At 39.4% G+C, this 27,536-nt stretch overlaps 1 protein-coding gene across 4 annotated transcripts in view; it reads right to left on the bottom strand.

The window, feature by feature from the left end:
- astn1 (astrotactin 1) overlaps positions 1–27,536 on the bottom strand; it is a 566,677-nt gene that overhangs the window by 418,530 nt on the left and 120,611 nt on the right. For 2 of the 4 annotated variants that reach the window (XM_039816837.1, XM_039816835.1), the window contains exons 6-9: positions 22,040–22,189; positions 20,161–20,310; positions 13,620–13,787; positions 394–478 (exon numbers count right to left, since the gene is read on the bottom strand). In XM_039816837.1, the coding sequence (XP_039672771.1) occupies positions 394–478; positions 13,620–13,787; positions 20,161–20,310; positions 22,040–22,189 (553 nt within the window). The remainder of the gene's footprint in view (positions 1–393; positions 479–13,619; positions 13,788–20,160; positions 20,311–22,039; positions 22,190–27,536) is intronic. The other 2 variants (XM_039816836.1, XM_039816838.1) reach the window with 2 other exon arrangements.

The raw sequence follows: 27,536 nt of genomic DNA, 5'->3' as shown, positions 1-27,536 counted from the left end.
TCACTTAGACACAAAAACATAGGAAAATAGGGTCCAGGTTGAAAAAAACGGTTGTTGCCAATTAAGTTAGAATCTGTTCACATTGGCAATGAAGCGATTAATACATGTATAATACTTCACATAGTACCTTTAAGCAGTTATTTTGCTAAGCACCACCTAAAGTAGATAACTGTATTTTATGTATACAACTAAATAGATATAAATTTGTGTAGTTAAGATGCTCCTGCAGTTTTGTCTAATTCACAGTTCTTTATGATTTATCTGTTTGACCAACATAATGGCCCTGTTCGATGTGTAGGAGGATTCCCTTGTTGTAAATGATTTTTTTCCAGCCTTTCCTCTGCCTGATAATGAGTAATCATAAACCATCATGTGGTGATTATCATAACTTACCCCTGATTGGGCCCCCACTCACTGCGGATGCAGAGATGCTTGTGGACCGGGTCTTTCATGTAGCCGTCGAGGCAAAGGCATTCTCCTGCAAACAGAAAGGCAGTGATATTCAATCATGTGTTCATTATAGTCAAGCCTGTTTTAATGTATTGGAGAATTCCCTTTGCTCCTCTTCCTTAATTTTACTTCATGGGAGCTATCCCAAAGATTGTCCTATTCAGGCAGTCAGAGAACTCTTAATCATCTATTATTTTTAATGATGAAGCCATGTTTTTTTTTCCAGCTATTTGAGCCACAAATGTCTCAGCAAAAGCTCACATAGTTTTCCAGCAGGGTGCTTTAAAAGGAGCTGCTCTAAAAATGTAAATGAATGGACAATGGCAACTAAAGAAAGCACTGTGCATCATGTCAATGGATGGGTTTCCTGACAGGTTTGATAAGGACACTGCGTGAATCACTGGCTCACTGCCACCCACACTGTTATGACATGGAAACCTTACTGTAACCTTACTGTATGACAACATACATTTTTATTCATTTCATACATTTTACATCCTCATTATTCATGAAACATTGGACACTGAAGCACACTTAACCAGAAAAAAAACTTTGAAAAAAGGAAGGACTTTTTTGCTAAGTTATGTCTTGACATACGATGGAAAAACTGTGTGTTATATTTCTTAGTGTCTGGCCACACAAGCATTTATGTAAGCTAGCTCATTTGCAAGCATGGTAAGCAAATGAGCTAGCTCACTTTCCAAACGCCAGTTAGCAAGCCAGCTAATATGTAGGGCTATTGTGGCTGATTAGCACTGACATGTTCATGGCTAGCTAAAATGATACTGGTTATCTGGCCAACCACAGTCGTTTAAAATAAAAAAAAGCGTGGGAGTAGCCAAGCCACTAAACCGATGTTGATTACCTTCAACGTCCCATCGGTTCGCAAAGAGCTTGGAAAAGCCCCCTCAACCTGGAATACACTGCAGCAGGACCTAAAGTTGATGAGCTTGATGCGGCTAGGGGATTTTAAACTCATTTTAAGGGCACAGGAAAACACATATTAGGAATCTTGTTCTTGTTTTTAGTACTTGTGTGTGTTTTAAGTCTACTTGGCACTTTCGTTCAAATAGTGTATGTACTACTTGGTAAATATTGTTAATACTGTTGTAATCTGTTTGTCTGTCTGTAATGCTCCTGTATTGAGACCCTGTATCTCAATGAGATTAGATTATTTAGTATTTCTGGAATGTATGAATCATTTTGTTTTACAAGCACATAATTAATTAATCCACTTAATTAAATTGAAGCATGAAAAAATTGCCTGACTAATAAGGATGTTCTCGTGAAGAAAAACAACAAATGTATGAACTTTATGGACCTTCCCCAAGCACTTGAGTTACCCAAAAATCATTCGAAAGCAAACAAAGCAGAAGGAAAGGCAAACAGCACTACAAATTGAGGCAAAATGACCATTCATATAAAAAAATGTAAGAGAGACTGGGCTTTCTGGCAGGTTTGCTAATCAGTTTGTCTTAGCTTTCACACACAGAGCTGCAGCTTGTTTTCTTATTGCTTGTAGCCAAATGGCATATCCTGAAAAAACTCGACAACGTTTTGTGTTTAAAAACAGCCTTCTTCTTATCTTGGCGTTAACACCGGCACTCTGACTTTGAAAAAAGTGGCAGTTCTTCATTCCTAACTAGTATGTGTAGCTGATATTGGGATATTCTTTTCAGCTCCCTAATGCTACCATCATGGTTTTGTATTGCAATATATTGTTCTACCTGTAACAAGTCATCAAACAGTTCATCAACAAATATCACATCTCAAACCACGTGGTCCCTTTGTAATGTGTTGCCCATCTAATGTGCTTTATCTCTAGCCTACATTTCGTGAAGCGCAGTGGACACGCAAACACAACTTTGGCTTTCTTGGTTTTCTTGCTGGAGCTTAATTGCACAAAGTAAACTACTGCAAGATGTCCTAAAAGTAAATACTGAAATTAACTATGAATCCTTACTCCAAATGGCTACATTTAATAGACTCCGTTTTTCACAGTTATCTGCCTGGTGCTTTGACTGAATGACATCCCTACCTAAATGGGAAGTGATTAGATCAGTGATTAGTGATTCTAATGAATAGACACTTGGCACTGTCATTATTTACTAAAGCAAAGCTTGTCTGGGACTGCGATTTCCCAAAATCCACTTAGCATTCTGGCCTAAGGCAACATTTTGGGGCTATTGCTAACAGGATCACATGCAACACTGCTCAACTGTAACTGCCTACAAATGGAGGCACTGTGGTCATCTAAAACTGAACCCCAGGTTCAGGACCACCAGTGGGATTTGTTTGATATGCAGACAGTGGCAAGGGATATTTCTAAGATTGATCTACTGATATCTGTTTGATAAATCAAAAATAAACTAATACTGAGCTTCAACGTCCAATAGCTGACCAATGGGACAAAAAAAAAAAACGGAGTGGTGGAGGGATGTGGATTCGGTGCATGTTCTGCGTTGGCATCCTGCTGATGAGTGAAGCCTTTTTAGCAAAGAACAGTGAAGCATCTGCTATTTGTTCTGCTGTCAGCTCCCAGGAGAAATGTCGGCCTTGACTTTGGTCAGTATGAGTGATCGGCCTCACCTTTGATTTAGAGGGTTACTCATGGGGAACATGTGCAACATGCTCTGCTCATGCTCAATAGGAGGCAAGTGAAGGGCACAGGCCCATGGCTTATACGCCACTGTTAATGGAAAAGGTCAACTGTCAGTACCTGCCAGGCTAAAGTAAATCAGAGTCACTGATTTTCCTGCAGATGTTAAAAAAAGAAATGACTAAAGCAGTTTGTGAGATTTTGGGGCCGTTTGAATTTGATAAAATAATCTGCGCGTGCTCTTACGTGGAGGCCCTGTCAGTTCAAAGACTAGGTCGAGTTAAAATCTTGTAGTGGCTGATACGTCAAGTTATATGTCATGTTGGCAATAGTCCCAATTATGGGTCAATGTAGAACCATGAAGTTGAAACTGAAAGATATTTACATCTATCACAGTTTGTGGACAGACTTTGCTTTCTCTTCTAAGTAAGTTTGGCTAACACTGGGATCTGTTTAGAACCTGTGATTGTCTGACTTCATGTTTCTTGCCCTGTCAGACTCCTTTTGAGTAATGATGCTGTCAGGAGTTTCAGGGGATGAAGGACCCAAGTGCAAGATGGCTGACACAAGAGGAAGTTAAAAGATTTATTTCGATAAAATCTGACAACAAAAGGTGCCCTGGAAAAGCAGGATGAATACATCAAATACAGGAACAGGCAGAATCCAAATCAGGAACACGCAAAACTTCAGGAACACACAGACACTCCAAACACATACAATGATCTGACACTGAACAAGGGGAACACCAAGACTAAATACAGAGGGTAATGAGATAACACAAGACAGGTGAGACAGGGGCTGGGAAACAGGTGAAGCACATTAGGGCTGGGCAGAGCAATCAAACAAAGGCGGGAAGACAGGAAGTAAAATAGACAAGACAAGACAGAAAACCAGACCGTCAAAATAAAACAGGAAACAGAACATACAGACACACGGGAAAACAAGACAGGAACTACAGCTAGACAAGACAAGGGAGGAAACACGGGCTACAACAGAAAACAGAACAAATACACAACAAAAACAGGAAACAAGAACAGAGCCTCAAAACCAACCGAACTCAAACCCAAAACCCTGACAGATGCTGCATGTCGAGATCTCTGCAATTAACATGGTGAGCACGATGTATTTTATAATGTATTAGTTTATATAAACTCTCAACAATCAGTGAAGTAAATATTTAATTTACATTCCAAAACTGTAATTAATTCATATTTAAGTTTCTTCTTAGTAATGAGGTCGAGTTCAAAGGGCTCATTATTTAATCAAATGCTCTGCCCTTTCAACCTTGTGCATGTAAAATGCATAATGTTGTTCCTGAATGGTGTGCCAAAGGAACTGAAAACAGCATCCTTACAGCTCTGAACATACAATAATTGCTACTTTGCTGCTTTGTTAAATGTGCAGTAAAAAGAGCTGAGATGTTTGACACTAGAAAGGCATTTCTGAAAGAATGACAGTCTAAATTGTGTCCAGGAAAAAAAAGAAAAAGAAAAATGTATTGCTGGAGCAGCAATGAGATGACAGGAGCTGTAGCATTTCATTTAGATATGCTGCATAGCTGCTGAACAATGCTAAACGCCTCATCTTGCTTTAATTGCCGTTTCATCGCACTCTAAGGTCACGGCACTCAGCTCAAACTTGTGTTACAACTGCAAGGTGTTACATACCCTAATTGCTAAATATGCAGGCGCCGAGCCAGTTTCTAAGCTTCACGCTTTATTTTCATCACGTCCCACCCAGCTATTTGTCACCTTTTAAAGCACATAGAACAGAAGTGTAGTTAGGGTGACCAGACTGAGCAAGATGTACAGATTGCCCTTAAAAAGCCTGGAACCCTTGATTGTTGTGTGGGCAGCAATGGCTGCACTGGAAGTATGTTTCTCTTCATGCACTGTTGTGTCACTTGTGCGTGTAGTGTAATTGGTAGCGATGGTGCAATGCTGTGTGGTGAGGAATCCACTGACACTGATTCTTGATTATAAAGGTTTATTTACAACAAGGAATTCAGCATCAATTTACAAGCTCTGAAGAGCCCGGAGAGCGACCAGTTTCCCAGATTCTCAAAAGTCACTCTAAAGTTCTTTGTGTGTGGACCACATGTGTATAGTCCATAAATTGGGGTGGGATCGATAACTGACCAATAGCTTCATGCCAACTGGCTCTGTCCTGGAGGACCCCATTGATAACACTTTTCCAGATGTATCTTCTGAAAGTAGGCTAAAGTTCATCACTTCTAGCTACATATAGATAGTTCAGATATGACCTAAATACAAGTTATAGAATGATCAGAATAAAGTAGGATGTTAATATACCTCATGCGCAAAATGATTCTGCTCATTAGGCAGATTTCCACACACCGATCCATTACGCAGTCAAATTAATCAAGCCAGTATGTTATGATGTGGGGACATGCGTCTCCAGAGGCCCAACGTGTCCCTTTGTGTGACATATAGTCCCACACACATTCTAGAAAGGGGAAGAAGGTGGTGAAACCAGCCCGTAAACATGGAAGAACCATGCTTTAAAACTTCCCCCGTCTCGTTTAATGTCTTGCAGGAGCAGCACAGATATTGTTGCAGCACATTTCGGTTTTCATCAGTATCTCCTCCAGCAGAAATGAGGATTGGATTCAGGCTATCTATAGCACCTTTGCAATTTCCCTGCAGCCCACACACACTTTCACTCACTCTCACTGTCACAATGACGCACACACACACACACACACACACACACACACACACACACACACACACACACACACACACACACACACACACACACACACACACACACACACACAGGTATACATATGCAGAATGGTTTCATTACCAATGCATCATATGAAAAAGATGAAATAAAAAAATGACTGAAACCTTGCAGCCAGTCCTGCTGGTCCATACATCCTTTTAAGGAGTGGGCATAGTGTGGATTTGGGTGTGTGGGTGAGTATCAGAATTTATTTCAAGAAAGGTAAGCATGAGGCACACTGGGCCAGCTTTTTTAAATTCATTTAAAAGGTCTCAGAACTGTCTATTTCCCAAGGGAAGAGTTAGGATGCTAAATAATGGATGCAAAACAAGTAAGACACTCCCTCCACTTAAAATGTGAGATTTCCAGGTAATGATTCATTCTGGGCACCATTTTGTTGTGTCCATTAGGCATTTGTAAAGAAATATGAAGAGATCATTCTGATATTAACAGAATGATCTATTCTCAAGAGTGCGCTCTCAACAGATATAAGCAACTCATATTTAAGTCCTAAAATTAATTTAAAAACCATATAGAAAAGACTCCTTATAACTTCAGGCAGATTGTTATTTTTAAGCAAAAACAACATGATTGATACTTATATCAGGCTCATGAAGGCAATTTTCATAAAATAACTGTTTAGCGTCCTTATTTAAAAACGTTTTTTTGTTCAAAACATTTAATGTTGCGAGCTTAGTCATAGTATTAATATCTTCTGAATGATTACAAATGTGAATACAGGCATATACAAGCATATTTGTCGGATCCCATGTTGATAAAAGTTTAAAATACTTAAGAAGAAAAGAAATGTATGATTAATTTGCGATTATTCGCGAGTTAACTATGGACAATTATGCGGTTAATCGCCATTATACATTTTAATCGATTGACAGCCCTAGTTTAAACAACCAGATGTATTATATTTCTCGGTTTTACAGGCTCCCACTTTCTTCATAGTAAATTTGGAGTCGGAGAAGATACAAATGTATTCTCTGGCAGAGGGAACAATGAAATCTTCTACAATTCTGTTTTATCAGCATACTGTTCTCGTCATTTGGACTTTGAATGTGGTGTGTGGCTTGAATAAAACACTGTGTACAGTAGCTGCACATTGCCCTTAATCTAATTTATTTTCTGCAAGTATTTCATATAAAATCCTACACATTGTTTGGATTTTTGTGTCTCGTGTTGTTGGTTTTTGCTTAATATTTCAGAAACATAGAAACTAGACCAAACTGATTCTTATACTTACAGATCAGAAATTTTTTTTTACCCAGCATGCATCATGTTTTATCTATCAGCCAGGGGTTGCCGGTCAAGCGATTACAGTCAAGCACAGACTGTATAACAGAAGAGGACATAGCCTCTGGGCCTGAAAATTTAAGCCAATGTGGAAACTTAAACCTGCATTATTTCCAATGGCAAGCAGGGGGCAACTCCACTGGTTGCAAAATGATGTAAGACTGTATAGGGTTAGTCTATGAGATATAATGAGCCTACTTCTCTCTATTAAAGGTGCACTATGAGTACCTGCATGGTTTCAACACAATTTCATTTTTGTCTCAAATCGTAGGCATCTCTCCTTGATCTAGCTGCCTGCCCCCTGAATACACTGTGAAAAAGCCCGGTCTTGGGAGACAACACAGGGGTCGTAAACGTCAAACAAACCCTAGGGGCACAGGCTGTGCACCAAAATACAACAAACCACCTTCCAGCCAATCACAGACAAGATGGTTGGGGGAGGGGGTGGGGGTTAGTGACAGTTAGTCATGAGAGTTATGGAAACATGGGGGGAGGGGCGAGCTTGCTCTGTTTTGTTTGGTATTTAGTTGGATCGTCAACAGAAGTGACGTCATGCAGGAACTCATAGTGCACCTTTAATCGTAGCTTGGCTATTTAAAAATGTTGATTTGTGCAGGATGTCCCATGTCGAGCTAGTGACGATTCTCTTCGACCAATCAGTGGTCAGCAGTGTTTTTTTACTCCACCTTTAAGTATCATCTAAGCTCGCTTGGAACCTCGACTGAGGTGGTACCAAAACAGTACCAGGTACAATCACGAACTTTTGCTAATGGAAAACCAAAAAAGAGCAAGTTGAGTTGAGTAGAGCAGATCCCCACCAGGCAGTGGAAATGATTGGGTGGCTGTGGTTCAGAGGTAGAGTGGGTCACCCCTCAACCATAAGATTGGCGGATCGATCCCGGCCCTTTTCCGGGCACGTGTCAATGTGCCCTTAAGCAAGACAGTGAACCCCAAGTTGCTCCCTGGATGCTATGTGGCTGTCCACTGCTAAAATGCTTAAATGAGGAGATTACATTTCACTACAATGTACTGTACGATTGTATGTGAATAATTAGCACATTACCACATCTCCGCTCTGTCAGTGAGTGAGAGCAAAATGACAAGCTGGAAACTTGACCACAATGCAGTCTGCTAACTCTAATTTACCAAAAGGTATTTAATCCAATTTAATACAAACCTTTGGCTGAAAGAACTAAGTGCATTTATATGAGATTGCATATGGCACGTGTCGCAATTAATTAATTAAACTAAACTAAATCGAGCAGGGGAATGGCTCAAACTGATTAAAGATAACATTCATCCTGTTTCTCAGCCTACTCAGCCGTCCCATACCAAAGCTTCTGTGACTGCACAGTCACATTACAGCAGTTTGTAAAAGCAACGAGCAGATAGAGCTGGGGGGCAACAGGCGCTAGAGGGTGTGCAAAGGTAGCGAAATACAGAACAAACACTGGAGGGAGAACAGCTTAGGCGATTTTACAATATATTTTAGTTCTCACAGTCAAATACATACTTCTAATTTATTTTGTTGTAATAATGCACCAGATGTTTTCTATCAAATTAACCCTCTGAGGACGAAAGATGTAACGGCGCGTCCAAACGATGTTTGACAAAACTCCAACTCAAAAAGCAATATTACAAAATTTCATTTCAGACATTTATTTCCTATTTCAATCATACATAACCTAAATACTTCGGTAATCTAATTTCAAGCACCGACACAATTCAAACACACAGCAAAACACATAAGTTAAGGTTTGTTTTCAAAAGAGATTTGAGGAATTCAAAAAGCAAACTTCAACGTTTCAGCGTTAGCGCCAAATTATCTCTTTACACATTGCTATAGAAAACATGTGGGCATCACTATATGGAAAGCTGAGTTTGTTCTGAATATTTTGATATAAAATACATGGGGATCAGTTATATGCAAATACTCTAAAAAAGTAAATTTAAGAAGATGTGTGAAAATGCCCTTAGACCTCAGAGGGTTAATAAAGGCTTTTATGAGTGGAGCTGTAATTAAACTATACTTCTGAAGCCTTATCTGTGGTTGTGCTGTTCTGACATAATTACCCATCAGACATGACATTTGATTTTTATTCTATGACTGTTTTGTATTATATTTGATACGTATTTAGTTTTAATTCTGTTCTTTTAGTTTTTTCTGTCACTGAAACTGTTGCTGTGTTGCTTTTTTGTTGCTGTGAAATGCACTAGACTGTTAGTCCTAGAGTAAAAAAAAAAATGTGATGGCTTGGATTTAAAATTTCACTTCATCTTTTTGGGCAAAAACAGTTACACCACAATCACACACTAGATGAAGGAGCTCTGACAAGTAGATCACATTTTGGCAAATACCTCCTTAACCTTTGCAAAATGTAGAAATGTTTTACCGCTCCAGTAGGTTGAGAAAAAAGCAGTGCACATATTGCTTTTCATTTCCATTATAGTTTATTTATATGCTATAATTAATTCATCTATTAAGTTTCAAATTTTGCTTAGAATATCCATCCAATTTAAAATAGACATTGTATACAGACTGCCTGCTGTTACCTAGACTACAAATGGCGTTGACAGTGGAGACATGCTAACTAATTGATCAGCTCCGCCTACAGCTCCCCTGGGGAAAGTCAGCTCGAGTGCTCCAGACAATTTATTTTCCATTTGTGCAATGGACCATAGCCATGGTCACACCTGTACATAGGTGTAATTTAGAAGTGGGAGGGGGTTACAACCCCCCCTCAAACATATATATTTTTTTATATTATCATATTATATATATATTAAATTATTATATTTTCCTTTACATAAATAAAGACAATTGCACCAGAATTTGATGCAGAAAAGGCACAAATTGTTGCAGAAACATTCACCGGAATGCAGGAAAAGAAGTGTTTGATGGTCAAAATTTAATTCCCCCCCCCCCCCCCCTTCATACAGCCACCGACTCACTGCCACTGGGTTTTGGACACAGGAACAAGAGTCGCTGGTGAGTGATAAACACTGCAAGCTCTGGAGGCTTTTTGGCAGCACTGGGACTCCACAGAAGACAAAACCTGGAATGTCCCCCCCTCTTTCTCCGACCACAACAAGTTTACAAGCCACTACCAATGAATGAATAAACAACAAAACTGTGCTGCATCATGCTATCATCGAGCCAGCTTTGCACAAACAAAACGGAGCTTCCAATTTTTCACTGAATTCTAAAATTAAAAACTGTTTGGTCTTGACTGATACAGTGCCTTGCGAAAGTATTCGGCCCCCTTGAACTTTTCGACCTTCTGCCACATTTCAGGCTTCAAACATAAAGATATAAAACTGTAATTGTTTGTGAAGAATCAACAACAAGTGGGACACAATCATGAAGTGGAACGAAATTTATTGGATATTTCAAACCTTTTTAACAAATAAAAAACTGAAAAATTGGGCGTGCAAAATTATTCAGCCCCTTTACTTTCAGTGCAGCAAACTCTCTCCAGAAGTTCAGTGAGGATTTCTGAATGATCCAATGTTGACCTAAATGACTAATGATGATAAATAGAATCCACCTGTGTGTAATCAAGTCTCCGTATAAATGCACCTGCTCTGTGATAGTCTCAGAGGTCCATTTAAAGCGCAGAGAGCATCATGAAGAACAAGGAACACACCAGGCAGGTCGGAGATGCTGTTGTGGAGAAGTTTAAAGCCGGATTTGGATACAAAAAGATTTCCAAGCTTTATACATCCCAAGGAGCACTGTGCAAGCGATAATATTGAAATGGAAGGAGTATCAGACCACTGCAAATCTACAAAGACCCGGCCGTCCCTCTAAACTTTCAGCTCATACAAGGAGAAGACTGATCAGAGATGCAGCCAAGAGGCCCATGATCACTCTGGATGAACTGCAGAGATCTACAGCTGAGGTGGGAGACTCTGTCCATAGGACAACAATCAGTCGTATACTGCACAAATCTGGCCTTTATGGAAGAGTGGCAAGAAGAAAGCCATTTCTTAATGATATCCATAAAAACTGTTGTTTAAAGTTTGCCACAAGCCACCTGGGAGACACACCAAACATGTGGAAGAAGGTTCTCTGGTCAGATGAAACCAAAATCGAACTTTTTGGCAACAATGCAAAACGTTATGTTTGGCGTAAAAGTAACACAGCTCATCATCCTGAACACACCATCCCCACTGTCAAACATGGTGGTGGCAGCATCATGGTTTGGGCCTGCTTTTCTTCAGCAGGGACAGGGAAGATGGTTAAAATTGATGGGAAGATGGATGGAGCCAAATACAGGACCATTCTGGAAGAAAACCTGATGGAGTCTGCAAAAGACCTGAGACTGGGATGGAGATTTGTCTTCCAACAAGACAATGATCCAAAACATAAAGCAAAATCTACAATGGAATGGTTCACAAATAAACATATCCAGGTGTAAGAATGGCCAAGTCAAAGTCCTGAATCCAATCGAGAATCTGTGGAAAGAACTGAAAACTGCTGTTCACAAACGCTCTCCATCCAACCTCACTGAGCTCGAGCTGTTTTGCAAGGAGGAATGGGCAAAAATTTCAGTCTCCCCAAGCGACTTACAGCTGTAATCGCAAAAGGTGGCGCTACAAAGTATTAACTTAAGGGGGCTGAATAATTTTGCACGCCCAATTTTTCAGTTTTTTATTTGTTAAAAAGGTTTGAAATATCCAATAAATTCCGTTCCAGTTCATGATAGTGTCCCACTTGTTGTTGATTCTTCACAAAAAATTACAGTTTTATATCTTTATGTTTGAAGCCTGAAATGTGGCAAAAGTTCGAAAAGTTCAAGGGGGCCGAATAATTTCGCAAGGCACTGTATATTGCAGATGTAGACAGGGAGTTCTTTTTCCAATTAGAGCAAACACATTTATTTATTTTTTGCCAATAACTGCAACATTCTTCCTCTGTGTCTGTTGTTCACCACAATTTAATTGATTTCATCAGTAATGAATAACAAAAGGCTCGTCCTCCTTGGCTGAGCTGTAACTGTAGCTAATCGATACTGCTAACGCTACAGCTTAGCCGAGGAGGACGTTGTTAATGTTTACATCACTGTCACAAGCCTCTCGTCCATGAGCACGCTTCCTTCTGCACGGTGATAGAGAAAATAGTTCCTACATGAAACTACTCCCAACCAGGTATGTGGGTTACCTTGAGTAACCGGGTTATGATTTCTGGAAAGAGACATAGCTGTTGTTTTGACGCTTTAAGTACCACAAGCCGATTGTCATCTAGTTCCATTATATTGGAGAGAAGGCAGACTTCTCCACGGCCGATATCTCCAACACTGGGCAACTTACACCACAGGTATCTAGATTGATAAATATCGCTACACGTAAGAGTAATGTAATTTTTTATTTTGTGGTGAACTTTCCCTTTAAGTCTAAAGAATTGTTTGTAAGTTGGGCTGACGATGGTCCTATGACGTTAAAATTCACTTTATGGACACATTTTCTTCCTTATTTCACAAACAAATGAACTTATTCTTTAGCATCTTTTTTGTTGGTCAGTGTTTGTTGGTTGTGGAATTGTTTTGGTATATTCACAGATGTGCCATGTCAAACCAAGTTTAAATAACATATTTACAATAAAGCCCATAATTATGTAAAGTGAGTTAAACTATTGTTCAATCCAATTTGATTTATAGTATCAAATCATAACAGTTATCTAAAGAGACTTTACAGATAGAGTAGGTCTAGACCACACTCTATAATTTACAAAGACCCAACAATTCCAGTAATTCCCCCAAGAGCATGCAGTGGCGAGTAAAAACTTCCTTTTAGGGAGAAACCTGGGACAGACCCAGGCTCTTGGTGGGCGGTGTCTGACGGTGCTGGTTGGGGGTAAGATGAACAGTGATAGTCACAATAAAGATGATGGAACTACAGCTGTAATAATTAATATTTCTATGGATGTAAGTGGTGGGGTCAAGATGCCAAGGCCTACTGTATGTTTACTGGTTAAGTTGCAAGCATAAGCCAAAGTTTTACCAACTGTAAAGTATTCTTCATGGAAGTCGAGACGTAGATAGTCAAGCCAGAGAGCCGAGAGCTTCTTTATTTAAACTAGGGCTGGGCAATATATCGGTATTATATCGATATTGTGATACAAGACTGGATATCATCTTAGATTTTGGATATCGTAATATTGTGATACGACACAAGTGTTATCTGTCCCTGGTTTAAATGGCTGGATTACAGTAAAGAGAAGTCATTTTTTGAACTTAACAGACTGTTCTAGCTTTTCTACTATTTGCCTTTACCCACGTAGTTATTATATACACATTAATGATGATTATTTATCAAAATCTCTCGTGTAAATATTTTTTTTGTAAGCACCAATTGTCAACCCTACAATATCGCCGCAATATCGATATTCAGGTATTTGGTCAAAAATATTGTGATATTAGTTTTATTCCATATCGCCCAGCTCTAATTTAAACTAATAATAAATATGACTTTCATGGAAACAGAACTGATACTTGTTAATGTTGTGTCCTCGGCTCACCTGTTTCCGGATCACACTGGTGCTCACAGGGGTCCAGGAGGCGTCGCCCACACAGCTCGTTGACCCAGGGCCCGCTGGCGTTCTGCTGGTAGTACAACAAGATCTGGGCCGGGTTCAGCCAGTCTGAGGCGTCCAACTGGCTCCCCTGCAGCAAAATATACCTTGATCCTGGGAAGGATGGATGGAAAGACACAGAGTAGAAGGAAAGAAAATTCAGAGGGAAGAAAAAAAGAGACGGATAGAGGAATGGGAAAGGAAGCAAAGGGATTTGGAGGGTGGATGAATACATGGCAGGTGGAGGGAGGGAGGGTGGAAAAGCAGGAAAGAGAAGAAGAAGAAGAAGAAGAAGAAGAAGAAGAAGAAGAAGAAGAAGAAGAAGAAAAGGACAGTAAGTACAAAGCAGTATGCATTCAAAACATGGAACCAAATAACTGCAACTCACATTTTTGGAATGAAAGTTGATTTCATCATTTCAAAAGATGTGTTTTTTTTATTTATTAAAAATGTGAAAAACAAGACACTATTTTTTGGACCTTGAAACTAAAAACACTTCAGATGATTTAAAGACAGCAAGCAGACAATTGGATCGCTCTACACAGAACGGGGAAGAGAGGCATGTTATGTTAGAAAACCTTCAAAATTAAATAGTTTGATAAAGGCAGAACATAAATATTTGATCAAATAAATCCCAGCAGAGGATTTATTTGGCTTCAAAATCAACCTGGCCCGACATTGCATTAAAACGACTCAAACAACCTTCTCAACCACTACTGTGATAATTGAAAAAAATAATTCATATTATTTAGTATCATTAAAGTAAGGACAAGGACAACAAACCTTAACAGATTCAAAAAATAAAAAATGGAAATTAGCAAACTGCCAGAAACGTTTTAATGAAACAATACCTGTAAAAAGAAGAGTAACACTTCTCTTGGATATTATCAGTAACCACATGTAGCCACTTTTGGTGCCCTGCAGCCAAGCACATGCGACGGGATGAGGAAAGCAACAGTGAAGAGGTTTGAATTGTGTGTGCTTATTTCCCATGGCGTTTGGATAAATATTTGCAAAGATTAAAATGGTGATGGCTCCGACAATGTCATAAATAAATGAATCAAATGTTCGTGTAGCTTGGAGGGCTTACTGTTCGCACCAAAGGAAGGTCTTAGTTTGGCTGCGGGTTTACTGAAAAACCTTGTCTTCTTTGTCCTTCCCACTGGTGCAGAGATAAATTGTGTTATGGACTTCTCTCCTAATCATATATTTCTTGCTGAGCCAATGACTTTACATACAGTGTGCATTTGATTCAATTATATTTAGGACGATAGCACGCAGGTTGAATTGGCTACACGCCCTGACTGGAACTGCATAGAAACTTGGTTAAAGTTGAGGACGTGTAAGAGAATTCACTCAAACTCTGAAACTGTTCAGGCTACTCTGCACTTTTACTTAAAAGAAACCATGTCAACAATGTCACTATACTGTATTGCATTGTACAATTATTGACTGTGGAATCAACAAGTAACAATTGATTAACAATTTATTCCAGCGCTGTTTTCTCCTGAACTCCCCAGGAATCTGCGCACAAATTGCACTCATCTCACACTGATCTTCTCATCAGTGGCATAAACAAAGCAACGTGATGGGATTAGTGTTGCAATCTAGTGCCATGTCAACAGATCCTCTGCATCTGCCAACAGCTTGTAAGGGCCCTTTAAATTGAAGTTTTTATGATTTAATTTAAAAAAAATTAATTTAGCTGCGCATTGTTTACTTGACATTTGTTTCAGCTACAATGAATGTGATTATAGATGACTAAAAAAGTAAACGTAAAAAAGTACAACCATATATGACTAACATCTTGACAATGTTGATAAGCTGCATTGTACTGTTGTTTGTTTTGATGATGATGATGATGATGATGATGATGATGAATAATTTTATTTCGGTTAACATACTGTACATGAAAGAAACAATTATTTTTTTCTACAATTTGCCACCGTAGCTAACCGAAAAAGGAATAGGCTAAAGCCGATGCTTATTTTTGCCTATCCTATAATCCCCATAGAATCACCCAGACATCCAACAAAACTAAATGAAACTAAATATTTGAGTACAATCCTAGTAATTTTACATTTTAATCAAATTACTTCATAACCCTTAAATATTTTAAATTTCAAAGCTTTTTTTGAAACTCAACAGATCAACAACTCGTCAATAAGTTCATTCCATAATTTAACCCATCTTAACACATCTTAATTTTACAATAGTCCTCGCTTTACCAGTTACAAAGATAAAGAACAGTCTTAAATTATAATTACCTTCTCTTCATTAAAAAAAAAGAAAAAAATGTAATTGTCAAATTCTAGGTATTTGACCAGGTGAGGTAATTTGTGGAGCAGGAGGTTAAACTCTGTTACTGTAATCAAGGTCAATGAGAGAAGGACCGCATATTTATCTGAAATTAGTACTTGTTTAAAAATTGATGTCGAATTGTGACACTGAATTAAATGTGAAGTTCTCACAGGTGTTGCATCTTGAAATACTTCACTGAAGGGAGCCATGGTGGACCAGGCTAACATGTTAAACATCTCCTAAAGTCAGTTTGCAACTGCCTGGAAAAAGTAAGTTATTAAAAAAAATAAATCAAATGCAACAACTTAAAATGTAACCAGCCAAACCACGAAAGAACCGCCACTGAGAGGAAGAGGCCTCTGGACACCCGACACAGCAGCTGTCACTATAATACCCGATACTGAGAGTTATCCGCTGTGTTGTCTCGCTTTGCCAGACCATCCACACGCTGTGCAGCGGAGGAGGGTCTGGCTACTCCACACAGCATTCTGGGATGGGAAAAAAACATGCTCTGGTTTATTGGCATTTCTTTAAACCAATCACAATCGGCATGGGCGGCGCCTAGCTCCGCACGGAGCCGCTGCAAAATAGTCGTGCGAGAGAAAACTCCGATTGGACAGATAGTCTAGCTAGCTGTCTGGATTTACCCTGCAGAGATCTTAGGAGCAGTTAACCATAGTCCTCAGAAATACACCGGAGTTTAAAATGACATCACAAAGAAAGCGGAAGGAAGCGGAAGGAAACGGACATCAGCGAAAATACACGCATCCAGTGAAATTTCTTGCGGCACCAGAGCAATCCCGGAAGTGGAACAGAAGTCAAGGATATAGACTATCCACTGTGTGATCTCTGTAAATTAGCAGCAGCACTCACTGACCAAAGCCCTGTCCGTTTGCAAACATGGGCTGCACCGGGAATTTGCTAACCCAAACATATTTAATGACTTCTTGGCAGGCTCTGTGTGCCCTAGTTAGTGCCATCCCCTTTGATGATCACTTTAAAACTAGAGCACACGCTGCAAATGGCCAGACACATCTTTTTTTTGTTTTGTTTTTTATTGTGGAGAGTCATAAAATTGCTCGTAAAAACTTTCAAACTTAAGACGCCAATCAGCAATGTTTCTGTTTTTATGGCACATTTTATGTCCTATTTGATGTCTTTTGGCAATTGTGGTATATATGTAGAATTTTTGGTTTTAAATCATGAAATGGATTCTAATGGTAAAAATAAATGCTTTGTGGATGTATGCAAAAAAACAGAGTGTAACTGACTTCTGACAAAAAAAATAAAAACTCATGTAATAGAATATGAACCTGGAACCAACTCCAGTAATATATTCATCATCATCATCTCAAATGTGAATCTCACAGGAGGCCACGTATCCCTGAAAGGACCTCCAGAGATAAAATAGGTGGAGTGGGCACCAGGCTTAATCGCTGTTTTAAGCACCACTGTACAACACTTCAGTCAGAGTCTGAATAGTGCTGTCATGCAGATATTTAGCAATATCACATAAGATATTTATGAGTAGAAAATGCTGCATAACTGAAACACTTAACCAATGGAAAAAACTAAGAAAAGACATTAAAGTAATAGGGCTGTGTATTGGAAAGAATCTGGCGATACGATACCTATCACAATACATGGGTCACGATTCAATATATTGCAATATATTTCGATACTGTGCGTAAGGCGATATATTGGGATTTTAGAAAAACTAATATTAAAAAAAAAGACATGATGTTCATAAAAGTCAAAGAAGTTTAATTTAGGTAAACAATTCAGTACACAGAAAATCAAACAGCCAGTTTGGGATTGTGGTTCACAGGTTCTTAGTGAGCAAATGTTTATATGCTAAAGTAGGCCAAAGTTCAGCCATAGCTACATTGTTAGCTTCTAGCAAAAAGTCAGGCACTGCTAGGCACTGCTAGGCAAGGACACTAGTGGTGTGTCTCAGCATAGTCATCTAGCGGTAGGGGGCTTAAACACAACATAAATGTGAACCAGTGTCTTACATGAATATTTTTGAACGTTTACATTTTTTTATCGCAATAAAATATTGTGATACTCAAGTGTATTGATTTTCTCTTACATCCCTATAAAGTAATAACTCTCTGACTTAAACCTTGTGTTAGCATTTAGGTCAAAGCACTGCTGTGCCTAAACGAGCCGCTATCATGGCTGTAGACTCTTGGGATTGTTTGTCACTTTGCACTAGTCTTGCATTGCCACACCTATCTCCACAGCGCTGTGGAGTAATGTCTGGCTACACCACAGATACATTCTAGGGGATAGGTGAAAAAAAACGCTCTGGGTTGTTTGCGTTTCTTTAAACCTATCACAATCGTCTTGGGTGGCGCTAAGTTCTGGACACAGCCGCGGTGGCTCTGCAAAATGGTCTTGGGAAAAGAAACTTGTTTTGGTGGAACATTTGCATCCTGAAAAAGAAAACGCCACATACAATATTAAATGAATTTAACCGTTTACACAGTAAGGTGAGCTATTTAAATTACCTCGAGACATGGTTTCATGTAATTTGCTCTTACCAGTGTATCGCCGTGTGTACTTCGTCCATAGCTATCCCCGCCAATCGGTCCCAAAACGTCTCACTTAAATTCCGTAACCATATTCTTTGTAAATCCTAACAATCATTCCCCGAAAGAACAAAGCAGGCCTGCTTTATTGCACAATCCAAAGTGTCTTCCAAACTTGCCATTGTCAGCGTCTGGCTCAAAGTTGTTGTTTTTTTGTAAAAAAGGGATTTTGAGAATGGCAACACACAGAAAGTTGACATCTTGCCTGTGATATCGGGCTTTATCCTGGAAATGTACTTTTGTTGATCCAGACTACTTTGCACTGGCCTGAAGACATTTTCCCTCTTTATCAGCCTCTAAGATTGTCCACCATTTGGTGAGTTTCTATTATCAACATCCTGCAAATTTTATGAGCCACTGAATGACTGAAATGTTCAGGTTCTGGCAGATGGCCATCCAGGGGTTGGTAGGGCAAGGAATGGCATGCAACAAAGGTCCTCAGCCACTATCACTATGAGGGGAACGTTACGCTTTAGACCACTGGGCCACCCCAAATCATAGTTGTAGATGTTCTATTAACACGTCTCAGGCAAAACACAGATGGTAGTCAGAGCTCTATTTACACAAAATACAATTTAAGATGATAAACCATGATCATATTTCTATTTTAGTCTCCAGGTTAGTCATAAAGAAAAGTTTGTCCTTTCTTATCTGGAATAGCAACAGATATTGTCATCCTGCGTAAACAGAAAAACATCTCCAGATGATTACTTTCCCTGATGTTAAAGGCAAGGAGAAAGCTGTGACTCCACGTTTCTGTGCTTTTCTTCACAGTATTTGAAGGCAGACACACACGCAGCTGTTGGCATTAATAGCTTCTTTACTCAGTGGTAGATTCCAGATTTTCATCTGATTTACCATGACATCAAATCAAGTCTGATGAGATTGTGGAGACATTTATGGAAGCATTCTAAATCGATCCCAGTTTTGTAATTCAACAGGCGAATTCACCATCTTTCATCTTTCCTTTCAAAGTTCCCTCCCTGGACGCCTCCCTGGAATGTTAATATCTCCCTGGCAGGCCAGCGTATACCACCGGAAAGCAGCAGCGCTCCGAATCAAATCAGACCTCCAGATGATAGATGAGTGAACCTAGTCACAGTCTATAATATATCTGGACTGCCAGCTCACTCCTGTAACGGCTGAAAAATGCCAATGAGCGAGCAGGAGTCGGCGCTTGGCCCCCGCGGTGCTTTCTTTTTTTTTTTCTTCTGCAGGTGCTACATTGAAATTCATTAGTGAGGTGGTTCAACATATCAAAAAGTACAAGGGGGAAGAGTGATGGAGGGTTAGCTGCGGGTGGTCACTGCGACCTGGCCTCAATGTGCTCTGATGCTTTGAGGGCACATCTGTTGTGTGGTCTCACACGGGAAGCTCGGGAGGGGGCAGTCGGCATGGCATTTACCTTTGTCTTTGAGAGAGCAAAGCAAATCGGCAGCTCGTCCTGCAAAACGCAGGCACTCTGTTTGAGAGAAATAGCGAGCTGAACTCCAGGGAGAGCTGTGGAAAAATGCCATCCCAGCCCCCTGGGGCTTTGAGTGCCCACAGAGGTGTGTGTGGGAGAAAAGGTCTAGGCTAGTGTAAATCCTTACCGTCAGCGATGAGGTGCTCCGGCACATGGAGGATTACTCGGACGGCGAGGGTGCAGGAAAGGTGAGAGGAGTAAACCAGGCCGATCACGCAGCTGATGACACTGATCAGAGTCAGGGTGGTCTTATTGATGGGGCTCCGGGGGGAACCTGCTGCTGGAAGCAAATGCACAGGGAGGGAGGGAGGGGAGTACAGGGAACAACAAACGATACAGGTATATGAAGCACTGACCGCATTTTACTCCCCCACATTCCCTGTATACCATAAACATACATGCACGCAGACACACACACATATATATATATATATATATATATATATTACACTCACACTGCTTACACAGGGAGTCATTTCACACATAAGCCAAAAAAATGGGCTTAACAGCCATGAAAAGGACCTTTGGATCAAAAACCTCCAGCCTTTGCAGGGTTTAGACTAGGCATAGCTCGGTGGCACACAAATAAGGTATACCTTTGAAGGATATTAACATCCACGCTGGGATGTGGGGGAAAAAAAAGAGACATGGGCTGAAATAAAAGTGGTTCAGAGGTTGTTTTCCAACCTTCCCTCTTTCCTCTGTTCTCGCTCTCTGCCAGAGCGAGAATGCTCCCCTTATCTCTTTTACTCCAGAGTGCAACCATAGACTGTAAAAATACACGCGCACACACGCACGCACGCACACACACACACACACACACACACACACACACACACACACACACACACACACACACACACCCATCACTGTGACCTTGAATAAAGCCACTCACACTTTGTTTAAAGAGGTCACTTTTTCACAAGCAGAATAACTCCAAATTACATCGTCACTTTTAAATGACTCTGGCAGAACTTTCTCACACAGAAGCTGCCCAAGGCGATCCTTTAAACAAAAGCCAAAGTAGAAAGCTGACCTATCGTATTATGTATGAAGCTAGTTTATCCAATCAGTTAAATTACCCAGAAAAACTGGATGTGGGGCATTACATTCACCTTCTTTAAAGTTAATTTTCATGTTATTTTTATGACATTACAAAAACCAGTAGTCATTTGGTTAATATATTTTTTTTTAAAGTAGAATGTTTTATTATTCTCATCCCCCCCCACTTCATACTTAAAGACTTCACACCTCACAGATCATTCCTTTCCTCTGGATGTATGTAAACAACATAGTTCAGTTTGGAACTACCGTTTTTCTATTCTTGCTCTAATTAAAGGTGTTGGCTGCACTTCTGGAGGCATCGCCATGTTTGTGACACCTGTGCACATGACGGGGGAATAATTGGCTCAGAGGCGTTGTGAAGGCTTGTAACGCCTTCTGACAGCAGCTATTATTTTGAGGGCACTGTCTCTTTATTTATTTATTTTCCCGATGTCTCTCTTCCACACCCCATTACTGTACATCAAAACTGCTAGGACATGGCATGCTAATAGATAAAGCGGACTGCACCACTTCACTTTGACACATTTGAAAGGCTCCTCCTTAGAAATAATATTTGTGTGTAATATTATTTCAAAATAGTGATTTTTTATTTATTTTTTTCATGTCGTAAGATGCAATGGATATCAAAATATTCGGCACTGAACATTTTTGATCTCACGGTCTTGTTTGATTTCAGTCAACAAGCGTGTATGCAGATGCACTGAGATCATTGTTACATGCTCACAACCACTGTGACAACACACACCTATGTACAGTACATCCACAGCATACCGTGTACACAAACTCCATGTATTTCCTTTAGAAGTCAAAAACACGAGCACACACAACACTGCCATCCATCTGCTATATGCACTGTAAAGGTTACTTGTCATGCGTCATGGCGATGGTAATACCATCAGACGGCGGGATTAACTGTCTGTAGGTGTATAAATCCTCCTTACCCCCTGAGCCCCACGCGCTGTTGGCGTTACCATTTCTCATACCTCGACTCCGGCGGCGACTGCGGTTTGGGTCGGTGTAAAAGGCCAGCTGAGGCTCGCTGTCTGCCTCCGTTCCAGAGTCCCCGTCTGGGTTCAAGAAAGTTGAACCCGCTGTTGGATTCACACATACAAAAAATAAAAGATACACCTACAATATGAAAAAAAAAAAAACGTTTTGGACCATTGGTGGGGAATTTTGTCCTTAAGTTGGCCTCATAGAGATGGCAAAAAAAGAAAAAACTCGGTGCTGGATTCAGTTTTATTCAATCAATAGTTAGCTAATGGACATGGAGCCAAGCAGAAAGTTAACCGTATCATATATTAAGAAAAAGCTTGAAAAACTACTTTTTTTTTTCTGAGCATAGTGGTTTAACTTTAGCTTTCGATTTAGTCATTGTATTTACTGAACTAACAAGAGGACAGTATTATAGTTCCTTAAATGGACTACTTTAATGGGCTAAAAAAATAACTGCCATGACGTCTTCATGGAAAGTTAAGCCAGAAAAAACTTCCCAGCAAACGTAGATGCAGAAGTGTACATGTGGCAGGGTAAAGGAAATACTCATAGCCTGTTATACACTAAAGGTATTAGTAAGTTTATAGCATGTGAGGATTCTAAAATAGCTCATCACTCTTGTGATTATTTCTCCCCTTTTCAGGTATGTTATTGATAAAACGGAGTTCATTTAATAACTTGCTACTTTCTAACATGTCAATAGTGTTTAAGGTGTGTGTTAGTAACATTTTAAGTAAGTTAGAGTTAAGTTTGCAGAACGTAATGTGTGTGTGTGTGTGTGTGTGTGTGTGTGTGTGTGTGTGTGTGTGTGTGTGAGCGGAGCCCCCGCTCGGTTACAGAGAAGAATAGCTCCATACTGAGTTAAGACGCCATTTTATGTCAATTGTGAATTAACATGTACGCAGTTAATAATATATTTTGCAGTGTTATTTGTATAATGTGTTTCAATGTGTTTCAAGCACTTTATTGACATTTGTGATACATTTAGTTATGGTTTACTGAGCTAAAACTAATTTGTGCTTAACAGTTATATTGAAAATGTTTTATATGTTTCAGTAAATTACAGTGTATGCTATTGTGACTTTTATAAGCCTTGTACCCTACAAAACTATTTCCTGTAGATCTGGTCTGTAAAATGTGGTACTGTTGTAAAATGGATTACACTAAAGTTCTCAGTGAGGAAACATCTGCGCATCACTCTTGTGATTATTTCTCCCCTTTTCAGGGGCGTAACATACACAGTACAGGTTTCTTGATCTGTTCTTCATAACTGCATGGCTTTTTGCTGAAGTCTTTGGGGGAATGCAATTTGAACACATCTTACCTCACCTTGAACAGTTTATTAAACACTGGCAAAGTTTGCCTTGTGGAGTGAACCTTTCAAAGTGGATATTACAAATATCCACAATGGAGGAGAACTGATATACTAATGTGAAAATCAAGTTAGTGTTGATCTCATTTCCTCCTAAGTATTGTTAAGGCAGTGGGATACTGTAGCGTCAATAGTGTTGGATAGTTCTGAGATTGAACTATATGGCTAAGGATGACAGCACGTTTTTTGGAAATTGAATTGATTCATTTCAGTGGAATGGCTGAAATCAGTGAATGAGGTCATGGGGGGTAAAGCAAATTTACACATGGCTTTTAAGTAGAATTCAACATCGGAGACCTTTGACATGCCAATTCACCTCACTGACTAACGGAAACTTCTTGACAGGCCTTCACATGGAAACCATCCAAAATGTGTATTATTTGTATATATCGTAAGTTTACACTAATTTATGTATCAGGGCTGCAACTTATTTTTATTTAAAAAAACAATTATAGATTCAACTAATATTCAAGTGATGTTATCATATTGATCAACAATCAAACCCAAACATTTTGCGTGTACGATAACATTAAACTGAGAAAAGCTGCAAATCTTCACATTTAAGAAGCTGGAACCAATCATGGTTGGGGGCTTTTGTTGAGTAATAAGTAATATGTATGTAATATGATTACTCAATTATCAAAACAGTATATGCAATTCATTTTCAAATCAAATTACTGACTGGCTGTTTCAGAACTGCTAAAACATTTATTTTACTATATATACAAGGAACATTTTGGACAAATTCAGGATAAAGAGTCCCATCTTATAATAATTTTAAACAAAATGTACATTACAAAAATTCTAATAATGAGAAAGTATCTCTCTGTGGCACCTTGACACATGTTTGTGATGAATACAGTTGGCATTACTGTAGGCCTGCACTGATAAGTTGTTACTAATAGGAATATTTACAGGAAAATGGTGTAAGTGACATTGGGAAGGCTTCATCAACAAATGAACCCATTTAAATATTAAAGACGGGTCGACCCGATAGCCACATGGCCACAAATGCACTGAAACGCGAGTCGCTGGTTCGATTCCCTGCTGGCCTGACCTGATCGCTGCATATCATCGCCTACTCTCTCGCCCCACATTTCCTGTCTTTCCCCACTATCACTAACAAATAAAGGCATAACATGGCCAAAACGTTAGTATAGATGAAAAAACAGTGGATGACACACGTATACTATTTGACATGGTACACCAAACACATACAGTATTTGGCTGGGGTCTTTTGCTGGACAATACCAACATGACTCTTATTTTTAGTTTATTTTTACCTTTTTCATGTTGCAATTCAATGAAAATGACACAGCCATTCGTGACCAATTCTATTTCACAGGAAAGGAAGGGTGCAGAATTAGTAAACTAATGTGGAAATGAACAGCTTTGTTTAACAAGATAATCCCACTCATACTATTTAATTGTTCTTCCTTTTGGTGAGATAGTAAATGTCCCTCTCTTGCTTCAAAGTAGGAGGCAAGTGAATAGAGACTGACTGGTCTGTCATGTAAAGCTACTGTACAATATGATCTTAAGGACGAAGGACAAAAACTGCTCTTACAATACCATATGTCCACAATGCACTTGAGCTAAGTGTGTTTTAGCAGAGGCATTAGCTATGTTTAGAGGGCATGTATTGAAGTTTGTCTTACAAGTGTTAGCGGATTGCGAATCACAAAGTAAGGGGGAAATCCATCAAAGAAGCAAAGATTTGCTGCCTCAGCGGTATATATGTGAACTGAAACTAAATTCGTGCTAACATTGCTCAGTGACAAGAGCTTTAAAAATCCCCGAAACAAGACGCAGCATTTGATTAAACTGGAGAAGATCCCCCGGAAAGAAATGGGGGAATGAAAACACTGTTGGCAGCAATTTCAATGTGACAAAATGAGGACATTTTCACGACAGCAGCTTTATCAGCTTTTCATATTGTTGGTTTTAGAACAATATGCACTGAAGATATGAATTCATAGTGTAAATATTATTGACAGCCATGACTATCTGACGGCGCAGATGTTGCCATTGCTTTACTTCACAAGTGGGAAGGCTTTTTTGAGGCCACCATTGTTTCAGCAGCATTTCACACGACTGATTTAATAATAAAGCAATATTCACTGCACAATTTCCCCCCAGAAATGTTTACTGGCAGGGAACAAAGACCTCTGGAACAGTATTCAGTGTGCTATTAAAACACTGCAGTGAAACAAAGACAAATACAACTTTCATGCAGTGATCGGGAAAGACAGAGCTACGTCTTCAAACCAAACATACAATATGTTTCACTAACTTCAAAATAAGAACAAATAAGTAGACTTTAGTTAAATATTCATCATTCATTATATGACACAAAAACATCAAGTTCTTAAAAAAAGGGTGTCTTACTGTGTTACATTCCCCATTTGAAAAACAAATGTACTTCCTCTGAAATTATTTCAATAATTTATTGATTCATTAGTTGTCATTTTGCCTGTTATGCAAATTACCATTTTAACTAAAAAGTCACAGCGGCTCCATGCGTATGCTCAAAATCAAAACCTACAGTAGAAATCTGTTAACCCAATGCATTGAGCATAAATAACGGATCAGGGGATTACCAAATGTATTAGATAATTCACTAAAACCCCCAAATGTCAAGCTGCCGGTAGTGATCGAGGAAAAGTCAGGGGAAAGTGAAAGTGGGCTTTATCATCTGGGTCCATTAATGTCTGTACAAAATTTTATGGCAATCTATTTAATAGCTGGTGGACTGACCGATCGACAGGACGACATTGCCATGCCTTGAGCGGCTCCACTAGTGTAGACAGTAAAACTAAATAAATGAAAATCCCCCAAAAGCCTATAGATGACTTTCTAGCAGGAAATGATCAGACAGGGTTTCAAACACATGTAGATTTTGCTATATAGAAGCTCAACTGCAGCCAGCTGCACAGATAAATTACCCTTATCTTCTAATAAACTCGAGCATTACACTATGCATTCTGTTTGGATCATTTTGGACCATGGTAAACAGGCAAGGCACTTTGTCTGAACTGCCAACAAATAAAACTACTTCAGATCATTTACCAGACACTGCAGTCCTGTCTACAGCCTTGAACCTGCAAAATGATTTTGCACATTGTAGTGAAGGATAAAATTAAGCTAAGCGTTAGTTCATACAGGACAGGAAGTCATAGGCCCCGATTGAATTATCATTCTTATCAGACTCACACCAATCACAGCCATTGTCACATCAAGGCGGCCCTTTTAAATGTAACTCCCTCCTCACTGATCCCTGCTACACTGACGCTGCTTCACTCTCTGCTGCTGGCAACATTTTGCCTCCACAACCTCAGCCTCCACCTTCCTAGTTCAGAGTCCTAACATGACTCAAAGTTTAAAATGGTTTTCAATGTTTTTGAGCTTTTGGCTCACTCTTTTTTTACCCAGGGGGGATTATGCATGGTGCTCCCTGTTTCAGCTTAGCATGCTGCTTGGCTGGTCCAGGGAGCATTATCAAGAGCAGAGCCATCAGCAACAAGCATAACTGTATTTCCATTCATTGCAATAAATGGTTAAATCTATGACTAGTGTTCCTGACTAAAGTAAGTAGTCTTAGCACAAATGCAAGGCTGGATGTTCTTTGTTGTGCATCAAACATAATTTATATTTGTTCTTGCCTCTGTAAGGGCTGTTGACATTTTACCCTCCAGTGAACAAGATTTTTTTTAAAGATTTTCTGACAGTTACCAGTTGGAAAATAAAAACGGAAAGCTACTTAGCATTGTACATTTTGTTGTATGCCAATGACAACATTATTGCTATGTCCAAATTCAAGGGTAATTCACTTTGATGAATGTAGCCTATGAAGATGTAGCCTTCAGGGGACAGACAGCTAGCGCTGCTGCTCTTCTGCAGGGAACAAATAATGTGTTCTGATCAAGCAGCAAGGTCGAAAGATTTACCAACAGCAATTTGTCCTTAAATGGCCGACAAAATGGTAACTATAAAAGCAAGATCCAGCAAGCTTCACAGTACTCGTGTACAATAAAAGCTGACCAGTGACCACCTAAACTAAATACAACTGG

This window comes from Perca fluviatilis, chromosome 11, assembly GCF_010015445.1.
Source record: "Perca fluviatilis chromosome 11, GENO_Pfluv_1.0, whole genome shotgun sequence".
NCBI lineage: Eukaryota > Metazoa > Chordata > Actinopteri > Perciformes > Percidae > Perca > Perca fluviatilis.
Note: the sequence above shows the minus strand (reverse complement) of the source record. Positions and strands in the feature narration are given on the sequence as shown.